This window comes from Oncorhynchus gorbuscha, linkage group LG01 (genome assembly GCF_021184085.1).
Source record: "Oncorhynchus gorbuscha isolate QuinsamMale2020 ecotype Even-year linkage group LG01, OgorEven_v1.0, whole genome shotgun sequence".
In the NCBI taxonomy this organism is placed as follows: domain Eukaryota; kingdom Metazoa; phylum Chordata; class Actinopteri; order Salmoniformes; family Salmonidae; genus Oncorhynchus; species Oncorhynchus gorbuscha.
Window position 1 is genome coordinate 8314188 of NC_060173.1, and position 13524 is coordinate 8327711.

The 13524-nt window shown below is 48.4% G+C and overlaps 1 protein-coding gene across 9 annotated transcripts in view; it reads left to right on the forward strand.

Moving 5' to 3' along the window:
- Nucleotides 1-13524, forward strand: part of LOC124032192 (pleckstrin homology domain-containing family A member 5-like) — a 261873-nt gene that overhangs the window by 189228 nt on the left and 59121 nt on the right. For all 9 annotated transcript variants that reach the window (XM_046344393.1, XM_046344432.1, XM_046344404.1 and 6 more), the window contains 4 exons: nucleotides 1568-1788; nucleotides 5545-5814; nucleotides 6058-6313; nucleotides 6566-6649. In XM_046344393.1, coding sequence (XP_046200349.1) covers nucleotides 1568-1788; nucleotides 5545-5814; nucleotides 6058-6313; nucleotides 6566-6649 — 831 coding nt within the window. The remainder of the gene's footprint in view (nucleotides 1-1567; nucleotides 1789-5544; nucleotides 5815-6057; nucleotides 6314-6565; nucleotides 6650-13524) is intronic.

A 13524-nucleotide genomic window follows, 5' to 3' on the forward strand; every position in this document is an offset into this window, starting at 1 on the left:
TATTCAACAATTTGTTGAGTTGCAGCTTGAATTCAAAAGGGATTAAATTGCTTTTCTTCTCTCACCCGTCAACACACAATACCCCATAATGACATCACAACACCCCATAATGACATCACAATACCCCATAATGACATCACAATACCCCATAATAATTTATCTCCAAAAAACTCTTTAGTCCTTGCCGATGACAAGCATACCCATAACATGATGCAGTCACCGCCACGCTTGAAAATATGAAGAGTTGTACTCAGTGATGTGTTGGATTTCACGTAAAGTACATTTTTTGGCCAAATGTTCTGCAGTTTTTCTTTAGTGCCTTGTCCAAACAGGATGCATGTTTTGGAATATTTTTATTCTGTACAGGCTACCTACTTTTCAGTGTCAATTAGGATGGTATTGTGGACTAACTACAATGCTATTGATCCATCCTCAGATTTATCTTATCACAGCCATTAAACTCTGTAACTGTTTTAAAGTCACCATTGGCCTCATGGTGAAATCCCTGAGCGGTTTCCTTCCTCTCCGGCAACTGAGTTAAGAAGGACGCTTGTATCTTTGACGGGAGTTTTTTTAGGGAGTTTTTCCTAGCCACCGTGCTTTTACACCTGCATTGTTTGCTGTTTGGGGTTTTAGGCTGGGTTTCTGTACAGCACTTTGAGATATCAGCTGATGTACGAAGGGCTATATAAATAAATTTGATTTGATTTGATTTTGATATCTTTGTAGTGACTGGATGTACTGATACACCATCTGAAGTGTAATTAATCATTTTTACCCATCTACCAATAGGTGCCCTTCTTTGTGAGTCATGTTAAACACTAATATTGCACACAAAGTGAGTCCATGAAACTTATCATGTAACTTGTTAAGCACATTTTAACTTCTGAACCTATTTAGGCTTGCCATAACCAAGGGGTTGAATACTTGTTGACTTAAAACATTTCAGCTTTTCATTTTTGAAGTTACGCTCGTCGTATGAAGGAGACCAAGGCGTACATTATTTTATTTAACTGAATGAACACTGAACAAACTAACAACAACAACAACAACAAAAAACCGTGACGCTATACAAACGAGTGCTGACAGGCAACGACACACAGACAAGATCCCACAACAGAAAGTGGGAAACAGGGCTGCTTAAATATGATCCCCAATCAGAGACAATGATAAACAGCTGTCTCTGATTGGGAACCATATCAGGCCAACATAGAAATACAAAACCCCTAGACATACATGTACAACAACCCTAGACCCACCCTAGTCACACCCTGACCTAACCAAAATATATAGAAAACAGATATCTAAGATGACATTTTATTAATTTGTAAAAATGTCAATGAACATAATTCCACTATTGTGACACAAAATGTAACTGTAATACCTTTTAAATTCAAACTGTAACATAACAAAATGGAAGGTACTGTATACCATATGGTAATATACAGTATATGTATCATTACCAGTGGAGCTGTAGTCTTCTATTGTCAACACCTGTTATTCCGGAAGAGACTGTTGTCATTCTGCCATTTGATGAAAGTTAAAAATGTCATCGTTGCACTTTTAGGTGAACGGTGCTGGGGACCAGAGCCCAGGGGAGATGATGACCAACCCCCAGCCCCATCGGACCCCCTCTATCCAGGGCAGCATGACCCCCACCACCCCTACCCCCCAGTACCCCCATGGGGAACCTGAACCCAGGACCCTGACCAGGACCAACTCCATGCAGCAGCTGGAACAGTGGGTCCGCACACAGAGAGTTCGCAACCAGGATGATGACACACACAGGTGGGTGTGGATGGGTGGGGGGGGTGGGTTTTACATTTTTGGACTTCCCAGATCGTGAAATATTGACTCATTCCCTAGATGGAACAAAATATTAGAGACAGAAAGATTAGAGACTTTTCTTATCCCATACACAGTCCAGTGATGTATTGTATTAGAGTCTGCTCTGAGTCCAGTGATGTATTGTATTAGTCTGCTCTGAGTCTAGTGATGTATTGTATTAGAGTCTGCTCTGAGTCCAGTGATGTATTGTATTAGTCGACTCTGAGTCCGGTGATGTATTGTATTAGTCTGCTCTGAGTCCAGTGATGTATTGTATTAGAGTCTGCTCTGAGTCCAGTGATGTATTGTATTAGAGTCTGCTCTGAGTCCAGTGATGTATTGTATTAGATCAATAATGTATTCTTCTTCTGTTAGCCTGCATCCTCTGACAGGAGAGGGAGAGAGGGGAGTGAACTTGTCTTGACCCATTGTTGGAAATTATGAATCACACCGCAGCATCTATAGACAGTCCGCAGGGGTGTGTGTGTGTTTAAAGCCAGTCAGCCGGGATCCTGTTTCTCTCTCTCATCGTTAACCTGCTACCATACCTGTCCTGTTTCTTTCTCTCATCGTTAACCTGCTACCATACCTGTCCTGTTTCTTTCTCTCATCGTTAACCTGCTACCATACCTGTCCTGTTTCTTTCTCTCATCGTTAACCTGCTACCGTACCTGTCCTGTTTCTCTCTCTCATCATTAACCTGCTACCATACCTGTCCTGTTTCTTTCTCTCATCATTAACCTGCTACCATACCTGTCCTATTTCTCTCTCTCATCATTAACCTGCTACCATACCTGTCCTATTTCTCTCTCATCATTAACCTGCTACGGTACCTGTCCTATTTCTCTCTCATCATTAACCTGCTACCATACCTGTCCTGTTTCTTTCTCTCATCATTAACCTGCTACCATACCTGTCCTATTTCTCTCTCATCGTTAACCTGCTACCATACCTGTCCTATTTCTCTCTCATCATTAACCTGCTACCGTACCTGTCCTATTTCTCTCTCATCATTAACCTGCTACCGTACCTGTCCTATTTCTCTCTCATCATTAACCTGCTACCATACCTGTCCTATTTCTCTCTCTCATCATTAACCTGCTACCATACCTGTCCTGTTTCTCTCTCTCATCATTAACCTGCTACCATACCTGTCCTGTTTCTCTCTCTCATCATTAACCTGCTACCATACCTGTCCTATTTCTCTCTCATCATTAACCTGCTACCATACCTGTCCTGTTTCTCTCTCATCATTAACCTGCTACCGTACCTGTCCTATTTCTCTCTCTCATCATTAACCTGCTACCATACCTGTCCTATTTCTCTCATCATTAACCTGCTATCGTACCTGTCCTATTTCTCTCTCATCATTAACCTGCTACCGTACCTGTCCTATTTCTCTCTCATCATTAACCTGCTACCGTACCTGTCCTATTTCTCTCTCATCATTAACCTGCTACCGTACCTGTCCTATTTCTCTCATCATTAACCTGCTACCGTACCTGTCCTATTTCTCTCTCATCATTAACCTGCTACCGTACCTGTCCTATTTCTCTCTCATCATTAACCTGCTACCATACCTGTCCTATTTCTCTCTCATCATTAACCTGCTACCATACCTGTCCTATTTCTCTCTCATCATTAACCTGCTACCGTACCTGTCCTATTTCTCTCTCATCATTAACCTGCTACCGTACCTGTCCTATTTCTCTCTCATCATTAACCTGCTACCGTACCTGTCCTATTTCTCTCATCATTAACCTGCTACCGTACCTGTCCTATTTCTCTCTCATCATTAACCTGCTACCGTACCTGTCCTATTTCTCTCATCATTAACCTGCTACCGTACCTGTCCTATTTCTCTCTCATCATTAACCTGCTACCATACCTGCTATTTCTCTCATCATTAACCTGCTACCATACCTGTCCTATTTCTCTCATCATTAACCTGCTACCATACCTGTCCTATTTCTCTCATCATTAACCTGCTACCATACCTGTCCTATTTCTCTCATCATTAACCTGCTACCATACCTGTCCTATTTCTCTCATTAACCTGCTACCGTACCTGTCCTATTTCTCTCTCTCATCATTAACCTGCTACCGTACCTGTCCTATTTCTCTCTCTCATCATTAACCTGCTACCATACCTGTCCTATTTCTCTCTCATCGTTAACCTGCTACCGTACCTGTCCTATTTCTCTCTCATCATTAACCTGCTACCGTACCTGTCCTATTTCTCTCTCATCATTAACCTGCTACCGTACCGAGTGCCTTAAGCACATTTCAACAGCACAAGACTATAATTTTCTTCTATATTTTTCCAAAACACTTCAATTTAAAGTTGAGAAAGCTCAAACCTCATTGGATATCTCTTGCTCATATAGCTTCACTTTTAATGCCACAAACAGTGCACACAGGCTACATACTTGGTGTAACTACTGTAACTCTGAGACCCTGCAGCAGTTGAAAAGTGCCCATCTGCAATCGTGAGTTCATCGTGTATTTCATCTATGTGTTGTGTTGCCAAAATCAGTAAACATAGCTTCCTCCAAGCCCAACAGAACCAGTGAAGACATGAATGGATGCAGTAAAACCACAGAGCTGCTGAGGTAAACAAAGTTAGTACAGAGAAACGAGACGCGGACCGACTAACAGACTGCTCATCAGGCATCAGGGTTGTGTTCATTGGGAGGAAGAAAAAACAGACTGAATTCCTCTTTTTTTTTCCCCTTGTTGTTTTTCAACCAGCTAAAACACTACGTTTATCATTATTGGTCATAAAATGTCCTCCCTGCTCCACCACAACCCTCTCCAACATGGCAGTCGCATTATACAAATGTCGTCTTGGATGATGTCTCAATTTCCTCTGTGTTCAGTTGTTGTCTACGGTCTGTTATTCTGTAAGTGAAGTTAGTAGTCTGCTCTCTGTCTGACTCTTATCTGCACTGCCTCTGATGCTACTGGGTTATGTGGAGCTGGTCAGAATCACAGCATTGTTGGTGGAATAATCAGATTTTGCCTAAAGCGCCTTTTGCTTCTCTCTCTCTTCTGTCAAGCATGTGAGTGTGTGCGAGAGAGAGAGAGAGAGAGAGAGAGAGAGAGAGAGAGAGAGAGAGAGAGAGAGAGAGAGAGAGAGAGAGAGAGAGAGAGAGAGAGAGAGATGCACAAAGAGACACACGTGGTTCTCATTCAACCATTTCACACACCGTGATGTGTTTAATCATATCTGTTACACTCATACATGGGTTCTGGCAGCTGGCGAAGTATTCACGTTAACAGGCTTAATGGGTCACAGCATCTAATGAACTCTCTCACCACGAGGTCAAGCTAAAATTATCATCTGAAGTTCAGCTTGGAAAATGGGTCTATAACCGACTGTGCTACCCTCCAGGAAAATAACTTCACTACCATTTGGTGTCTGACTGTGATGTGGGCAGTCTGTTAGATTAACACGCCCCCCCCCCGGATCAATGCCTCTTGCTGTAAGCTCGTTCATAATGAGTTTGACAGAGACAGAGGTTTGCAGAAGAACATGTAAAGGAAGTGTGTAACTCTTCATAATGTTTCCCTCCAGAGATACGTTTTCCATCATCCTCTATGTTCGTTGTAATGAACCTACAGCCCAAACCAGTATTCTCCATTTCCTGTTTTTCTATGTAGATGTATGTTTGATGACATATTTAAACCTCCTTTTTCTTTCTCTCCATCCTTCAGCATCATGTCGTACCAGACACTGCCCAGGAACATGCCCAGTCACCGAGCCCCTCCAGCCATGCCCCACTACGGGGACCCTGGCTACCGTACCTTACCCAGGAACAGCATGGCCCGGCCGGACAGTATCTGCAGCATGTCCCCCTCCGTGTATGACCAGGCCATGGGACTGGGCCTGGGGCTATCCTCTGCAGACAAGAGACGCTCCATGAGGGACGACACTATGTGGCAGCTGTATGAGTGGCAGCAGAGGCAGGCCTATACCCCCACACGGTATGACTGGGTTCTATTTGGAAAGTGGTACATCATTTTATTTTTTATTTTCACCATTTGTGGTATTTGATTTTGAAGTGTTGCTTTATCCAGCTTGGGAGTGCCAGTTGGGGTAGAATTTGTACTTTTAAACGTTTCTATTGGTCGATTGCAACAGGTAAGCTCAATGCATAGTTAATGTATTTGACAATATTTCAGGTAGTATTTAAACCCTGGTCTAACCATCTTCCTCCTCCTCACCAGGCCCATGTCGTCCACTCCCAGACCCTACGGGACCCTGCCCAGCCCCAAGACCATGATCAACCTGTCTGAGCACCAGGGTCACGGTCACCACTCCATCCCCCCCTCACCCTCCCATGGGTCCCTGTCTATGTACGGGGGCTACTCGCCCCTCCACTTCTCCTACAACCCCAGCTCCAGTAGGTCTGAGGTGGCCTTCCCTGTATACCGGGGGGATGTTACCATGGACAGAAGACACAGGACACCACATCTCAACCAGGTAGTCCAACATCCTCATACATCCTCATGAAGACATTTTGTAGTGCCTTGTTTTCAGTGGTTGGGCATTACAAAATCAAGACTCCTGGGGCGCTCCAAGTGGGGTCTGCGGGCCAGAGGCTTCCAGAATGATCTATTTTTTTGGCCCACGGCTCACTCTCTAGAAAGGAGTACAGGAACCTCTTGTTTAATATGGCAGACAAACACCTTCCTCAGCTTTCCCAACAGGATCACCTCTCTCTGTGTCCTACAGTATGCCTACCCGCCTGAGAGGAGGTCCATGCCAGCAGGGATCCCTGTCCAGACCATCACTGCCCAGTCTCTGCAAGGAAAAACGGTTAGTTCCCCCCCCTCACTCTCTTTCCCCCTCCCATCCTCTCTCTTTCCCCCCCCTCCCCACCCCCCTCTCTCTCTCCCCCTCACTCTCTTTCCCCCTCCCATCCTCTCTCTTTCCCCCTCTCCCCACCTCCCCCTCTCTCTCCCATCCAGGTTTGTGCCCCTCCCCCCCCTCTCCCCCGCTCTCTCTCCCCCTCACTCTCTTTCCCCCTCCCATCCTCTCTCTTTCCCCCTCTCCCCACCTCCCCCTCTCGCTCCCATCCAGGTTTGTGCCCCCCCCTCTCCCCCTCCCCTTTCTCTCTCTCCCCCTCTCCCCACCTCTCTCTCTCCCCCTCCCCTCCTTCCTTCCCCTGATCTGGCCTACTGTACCCTGCCCTTTCTCTCTCTCCCCCTCTCCCCACCTCTCTCTCTCCCCCTCTCCCCACCTCTCTCTCTCCCCCTCCTCTCCTTCCTTCCCCTGATCTGGCCTACTGTACCCTGCCCTTTCTCTCTCCCCCTCCCCTCCTTCCTTCCCCTGATCTGGCCTACTGTACCCTGCCCTTTCTCTCTCTCCCCTCCCCTCCTTCCTTCCCCTGATCTGGCCTACTGTACCCTGCCCTTTCTCTCTCTCCCCCTCCCCTCCTTCCTTCCCCTGATCTGGCCTACTGTACCCCTGCCCTTTCTCTCTCTCCCCCTCCCCTCCTTCCTTCCCCTGATCTGGCCTACTGTACCCTGCCCTTTCTCTCTCTCCCCTCCCCTCCTTCCTTCCCCTGATCTGGCCTACTGTACCCTGCCCTTTCTCTCTCTCCCCCTCCCCTCCTTCCTTCCCCTGATCTGGCCTACTGTACCCTGCCCTTTCTCTCTCTCCCCTCCCCTCCTTCCTTCCCCTGATCTGGCCTACTGTACCCTGCCCTTTCTCTCTCTCCCCCTCCCCTCCTTCCTTCCCCTGATCTGGCCTACTGTACCCTGCCCTTTCTCTCTCTCCCCCTCCCCTCCTTCCTTCCCCTGATCTGGCCTACTGTACCCTGCCCTCTCTCTCTCCCCCTCCCCTCCCCCCCTCCCCTCCTTCCTTCCCCTGATCTGGCCTACTGTACCCTGCCCTTTCTCTCTCTCCCCCCCCCTCCTTCCTTCCCCTGATCTGGCCTACTGTACCCTGCCCTCTCTCTCTCCCCCTCCCTTCCTACTGTACCCTGCCCTTTCTCTCTCTCCCCTCCCCTCCTACTGTACCCTGCCCTTTCTCTCTCTCCCCTCTCCCCCTCCTCTCTCTCTCCCCCTCCCCTCCTACTGTACCCTGCCCTTTCTCTCTCTCCCCCTCTCCCCCTCCTCTCTCTCTCCCCCTCCCCTCCCCCTCCCCCTGCCCTTTCTCTCTCTCCCCCCCCCTCCCCTCCCCCTCTCCCCTGCCCTTGGCCTCGATACACTGTCAGGTTGACTTCTATTAATACCACCCTGGAATTCCAGTTAAAGACTGTTTAGTTTTCCATTCTGGTCTAATAGGGCTAATTCCAAAGACAATACATTTTTGTTGTAATCACTCCCCTGTCTTTCTCTTCCAAGAAGAGAACTGCTGTAGAGGCATGTTTAGACAGGACTCAGATCAGTGTTCCAAGTGGTGTGGTTTAACGTGAGTTTACTCCCTTAACACTTGCTACATCAGCCCTGTTGTTCACAGCTCCCTGAGCCATAGCCGGGTTGTCTGTCATTACTTTACCCACGCCATTTTGGGGACATGGTGACTTAGTGGGACACGGCGGATGTGTTACAGGGACCTTCCATTCAGCTCACAGGGATCCAGTACTCTACACCTACTCTGCTGGTGTGCAGTGTCCTCCTGTCTCCTGTCTGTACTGTGGTCCTAACCTGTCCTCCTACTGTCTCCTGTCTATACTGTGGTCTTAACCTGTCCTCCTGTCTCCTGTCTGTACTGTGGTCCTAACCTGTCCTCCTGTCTCCTGTCTGTACTGTGGTCCTAACCTGTCTTCCTGTCTGTCCTCCTGTCTATACTGTGGTCTTAACCTGTCCTCCTGTCTGTACTGTGGTCCTAACCTGTCCTCCTACTGTCTCCTGTCTATACTGTGGTCCTAACCTGTCCTCCTGTCTGTCCTCCTGTCTGTACTGTGGTCCTAACCTGTCCTCCTGTCTGTCCTCCTACTGTCTCCTGCCTATACTGTGGTCTTAACCAGTCCTCCTGTCTGTCCTTCTGTCTGTACTGTGGTCCTAACCTGTCCTCCTACTCTCTCCTGTCTATACTGTGGTCTTAACCTGTCCTCCTGTCTGTCCTCCTGTCTATACTGTGGTCCTAACCTGTCCTCCTACTGTCTCCTGTCTATACTGTGGCCCTAACCTGTCCTCCTGTCTGTCCTCCTACTGTCTCCTGCCTATACTGTGGTCCTAACCTGTCCTCCTACTGTCTCCTGTCTATACTGTGGTCTTAACCTGTCCTCCTGTCTGTCCTCCTTTCTGTCCTCCTACTGTCTCCTGTCTATACTGTGGTCCTAACCTGTCCTCCTACTGTCTCCTGTCTATACTGTGGTCCTAACCTGTCCTCCTGTCTGTCCTCCTTTCTGTCCTCCTACTGTCTCCTGCCTATACTGTGATCCTAACCTGTCCTCCTACTGTCTCCTGTCTATACTGTGGTCCTAACCTGTCCTCCTACTGTCTCCTGTCTATACTGTGGTCCTAACCTGTCCTCCTGTAACCTGTCCTCCTGTCTGTCCTCCTTTCTGTCCTCCTACTGTCTCATGTCTATACTGTGGTCCTAACCTGTCCTCCTACTGTCTCCTGTCTATACTGTGGTCCTAACCTGTCCTCCTACTGTCTCCTGTCTATACTGTGGTCCTAACCTGTCCTCCTACTGTCTCCTGTCTATACTGTGGTCCTAACCTGTCCTCCTGTCTGTCCTCCTTTCTGTCCTCCTACTGTCTCCTGCCTATACTGTGGTCCTAACCTGTCCTCCTGTCTGTCCTCCTTTCTGTCCTCCTACTGTCTCCTGTCTATACTGTGTGTGGTCCTAACCTGTCCTCCTGTCTGTCCTCCTGTCTGTCCTCCGCTCCTCCCTGCTGTGTGTCTCGTGTTTCTCTGACCTGTTCTCTTCTCCCTCTGCCTTCTCTATACCCCCTTCCTCTCTTCCGCTGTGTCCCTTTGTCCCATGCTCTCCTGACCCCTGACCTATCCTTCCTCTCCTCTGCTCCTTGTTGCCTGCCCCCTTTACCTGTCATCTTGCCCTGGTCCTGCCTTGCTGTGTCTCCTGTACCTCTGAGTTCTCCTCCTCTCTGGTTGTCCCTCTGCCCTTCCTTCCCCCTGCAGCCTGAGGAGCTAACCTTGCTGCTGATAAAGCTTCGTCGGCAGCAGGCCGACCTAAACAGCGTCCGGGAGCACACTGTAGCACAGCTTATGCAACTAAACCTCGATGGTGGCCACAACCCAAAGGTCAGGGCCACTGAGGTCGCTGCTGTGTCTGATCTTCTAGTCGTGTGCCATGCCGCCGTCTTCAACTCCTCCATCCACTTCATTCACCATTATTATTATTATTATTATTTTTTTTTTGGGGGGGGGGGTAATTTCTCTGTTTAAACTGTTAACCCTTGAATCATTGTTGCTGACATATTCGGTGATGACTTTGCTGTTTATTGTAGTAGGACAGAGACACAAGATGGGTGTACTAGCTGACTTCCTAAAAAGAAACTGAACAGATGTTGCCCCCGGGGAAATGAGAAACTCCAACTACTTGGTGATCTTAATGTGTGGGACAGCTAAGCTAAGCAGGCTTTACTGGCTGGGTCATTTTAGATGTCAGGCGAGGATTTGAGTGATGTAGGGCACCCACACTTGAAATAGGAAATGGTTTGTAAGTGTTGAACGCTTTAATAGTAACACTACTACATGAATAATGTTAAAACTCATTGTTGCTGACATATTCATAGTCCTCATAGAATTCACACAGTCCTCCATCTACACTACAGTTCTGCTACCCGAGCCGGGTTAGGACCGGGTTAGGACCGGGCTAGGACCGGGTTAGGACCGGGTTAGGACCGGGTAGGGCCTGTTGCCTCATCGATAACTAGGGTACGGTAGGGTCTGTTGTCTCATCGATAACTAGGACCGGGTAGGGTCTGTTGTCTCATTGATAACTAGGGTACGGTAGGGTCTGTTGTCTCATCAATAACTAGGGTACGGTAGGGTCTGTTGTCTCATCGATAACTAGGGTACGGTAGGGTCTGTTGTCTCATCGATAACTAGGGTACGGTAGGGTCTGTTGTCTCATCAATAACTAGGGTACGGTAGGGTCTGTTGTCTCATCGATAACTAGGGTACGGTAGGGTCTGCTGTCTCATCGATAACTAGGGTACAGTAGGGTCTGTTGTCTCATCGATAACTAGGGTACGGTAGGGTCTGTTGTCTCATCGATAACTAGGGTACGGTAGGGTCTGTTGTCTCATCAATAACTAGGGTACGGTAGGGTCTGTTGTCTCATCGATAACTAGGGTACGGTAGGGTCTGTTGTCTCATCAATAACTAGGGTACGGTAGGGTCTGTTGTCTCATCAATAACTAGGGTACGGTAGGGTCTGTTGTCTCATCAATAACTAGGGTACGGTAGGGCCTGATGCCTCATCGATAACTAGGACCGGGTAGGGCCTGTTGTCTCATTGATAACTAGGACCGGGTAGGGTCTGTTGTCTCATCAATAACTAGGGTACAGTAGGGTCTGTTGTCTCATTGATAACTAGGACCGGGTAGGGCCTGTTGTCTCATTGATAACTAGGACCGGGTAGGGTCTGTTGTCTCATTGATAACTAGGACCGGGTAGGGTCTGTTGTCTCATCAATAACTAGGGTACGGTAGGGTCTGTTGTCTCATTGATAACTAGGACCGGGTAGGGCCTGTTGTCTCATTGATAACTAGGACCGGGTAGGGTCTGTTGTCTCATTGATAACTAGGACCGGGTAGGGTCTGTTGCCTCATTGATAACTAGGGTACGGTAAGGTCTGTTGTCTCATTGATAACTAGGGTACGGTAGGGCCTGTTGTCTCATTGATAACTAGGGTACGGTAAGGTCTGTTGTCTCATTGATAACTAGGACCGGGTAGGGTCTGTTGTCTCATTGATAACTAGGGTACGGTAAGGTCTGTTGTCTCATTGATAACTAGGGTACGGTAGGGCCTGTTGTCTCATTGATAACTAGGGTACGGTAAGGTCTGTTGCCTCATCGATAACTAGGACAGGGTGGGGTCTGTTGCCTCATCGATAACTAGGGTACGGTAGGGTCTGTTGTCTCATCGATAACTAGGACAGGGTAGGGTCTGTTGCCTCATCGATAACTAGGGTACGGTAGGGTCTGTTGTCTCATCGATAACTAGGACCGGGTAGGGCCTGATGCCTCATCGATAACTAGGACCGGGTAGGGTCTGTTGTCTCATCAATAACTAGGACAGGGTAGGGTCTGTTGTCTCATCAATAACTAGGGTACGGTAGGGTCTGTTGTCTCATCGATAACTAGGACCGGGTAGGGTCTGTTGCCTCATCGATAACTAGGGTACGGTAGGGTCTGTTGTCTCATCGATAACTAGGACCGGGTAGGGTCTGTTGTCTCATCGATAACTAGGACAGGGTAGGGCCTGATGCCTCATTGATAACTAGGACCGGGTAGGGCCTGATGCCTCATTGATAACTAGGACCGGGTAGGGTCTGTTGTCTCATCGATAACTAGGGTATGGTAGGGTCTGTTGTCTCATCAATAACTAGGGTACGGTAGGGTCTGTTGTCTCATCAATAACTAGGGTACGGTAGGGTCTGTTGTCTCATCGATAACTAGGACCGGGTAGGGTCTGTTGTCTCATCAATAACTAGGGTACGGTAGGGTCTGTTGTCTCATCAATAACTAGGGTATGGTAGGGTCTGTTGTCTCATCGTTAACTAGGGTAACATTTTGAAGCCGAGCCATTTTCTCGGGCTCTGCTGCTGCAGTACAGTCACATCTGACTAAGATCATAACATGGTGTCAGAAGTGCGTCAACCTAAAGCTATAACGCAGGAGAGATTATTTCAAAGAAAATAACAATGTTGAGTTGTCTTTGTTTAGGGTGATGAAAAGTAGCTAACTGCTCTCCTGTCTCTTCATTGAGCGGAGCAGCCCAAGTGAAGCCGTTGCTATGGTTGCTCACAGATTCAGAGCTGCCATGAGCAGAGCGCATGCAGAGTGAGCTAGGCACAGGGAGCCAGTGACAGACAGAGAGGATCAGCTCATGGATTTACTAAGGGAGGAGGTTATTTCTGGTTTCGGGCTGGGCAGGGCCGGGCCGGGCCTTAAATTTGACAGAAGCATTTGGGCCTGGGTAGGGTAGGGCCTAAGCGTGGTGGGCATGGGTTGGGCTCGGGTGTAAATTCATGCCTGATCTACGCCCATTCCCCTTCTCATCTCCAACAGTTTGTCCTTGTATCCATCTATCTATAATTTACATATTTACCTTACATTGTCTTGTCCTGACTTTCTCGCTGTCTGCCTGCCTCGCTGTATGCCTGCCTCGCTGTCTGCCTGTTTCGCTGTCTGCCTGTCTCCCTCTCTGCTTGTCTCCCTCTCTGCTTGTCTCGCTCTCTGCCTGTCTCCCTCTCTGCCTGTCTCGCTCTCTGCCTGTCTCGCTCTCTGCCTGTCTCGCTCTCTGCCTGTCTCGCTCTCTGTCAGTCTCGCTCTCTGTCAGTCTCGCTCTCTGCCAGTCTCGCTCTCTGCCAGTCTCCCTCTCTGCCTGTCTCGCTCTCTGCCTGTCCCCCTCTCTGCCTGTCTCCCTCTCTGTCTGTCTCGCTCTCTGCCTGTCTCCCTCTCTGCCTGTCTCCCTCTCTGCCTGTCTCCCTCTCTGCCTGTCTCCCTCTCTGCCTCTCTGCCTGTCTGCCTCTCTGCCTGTCT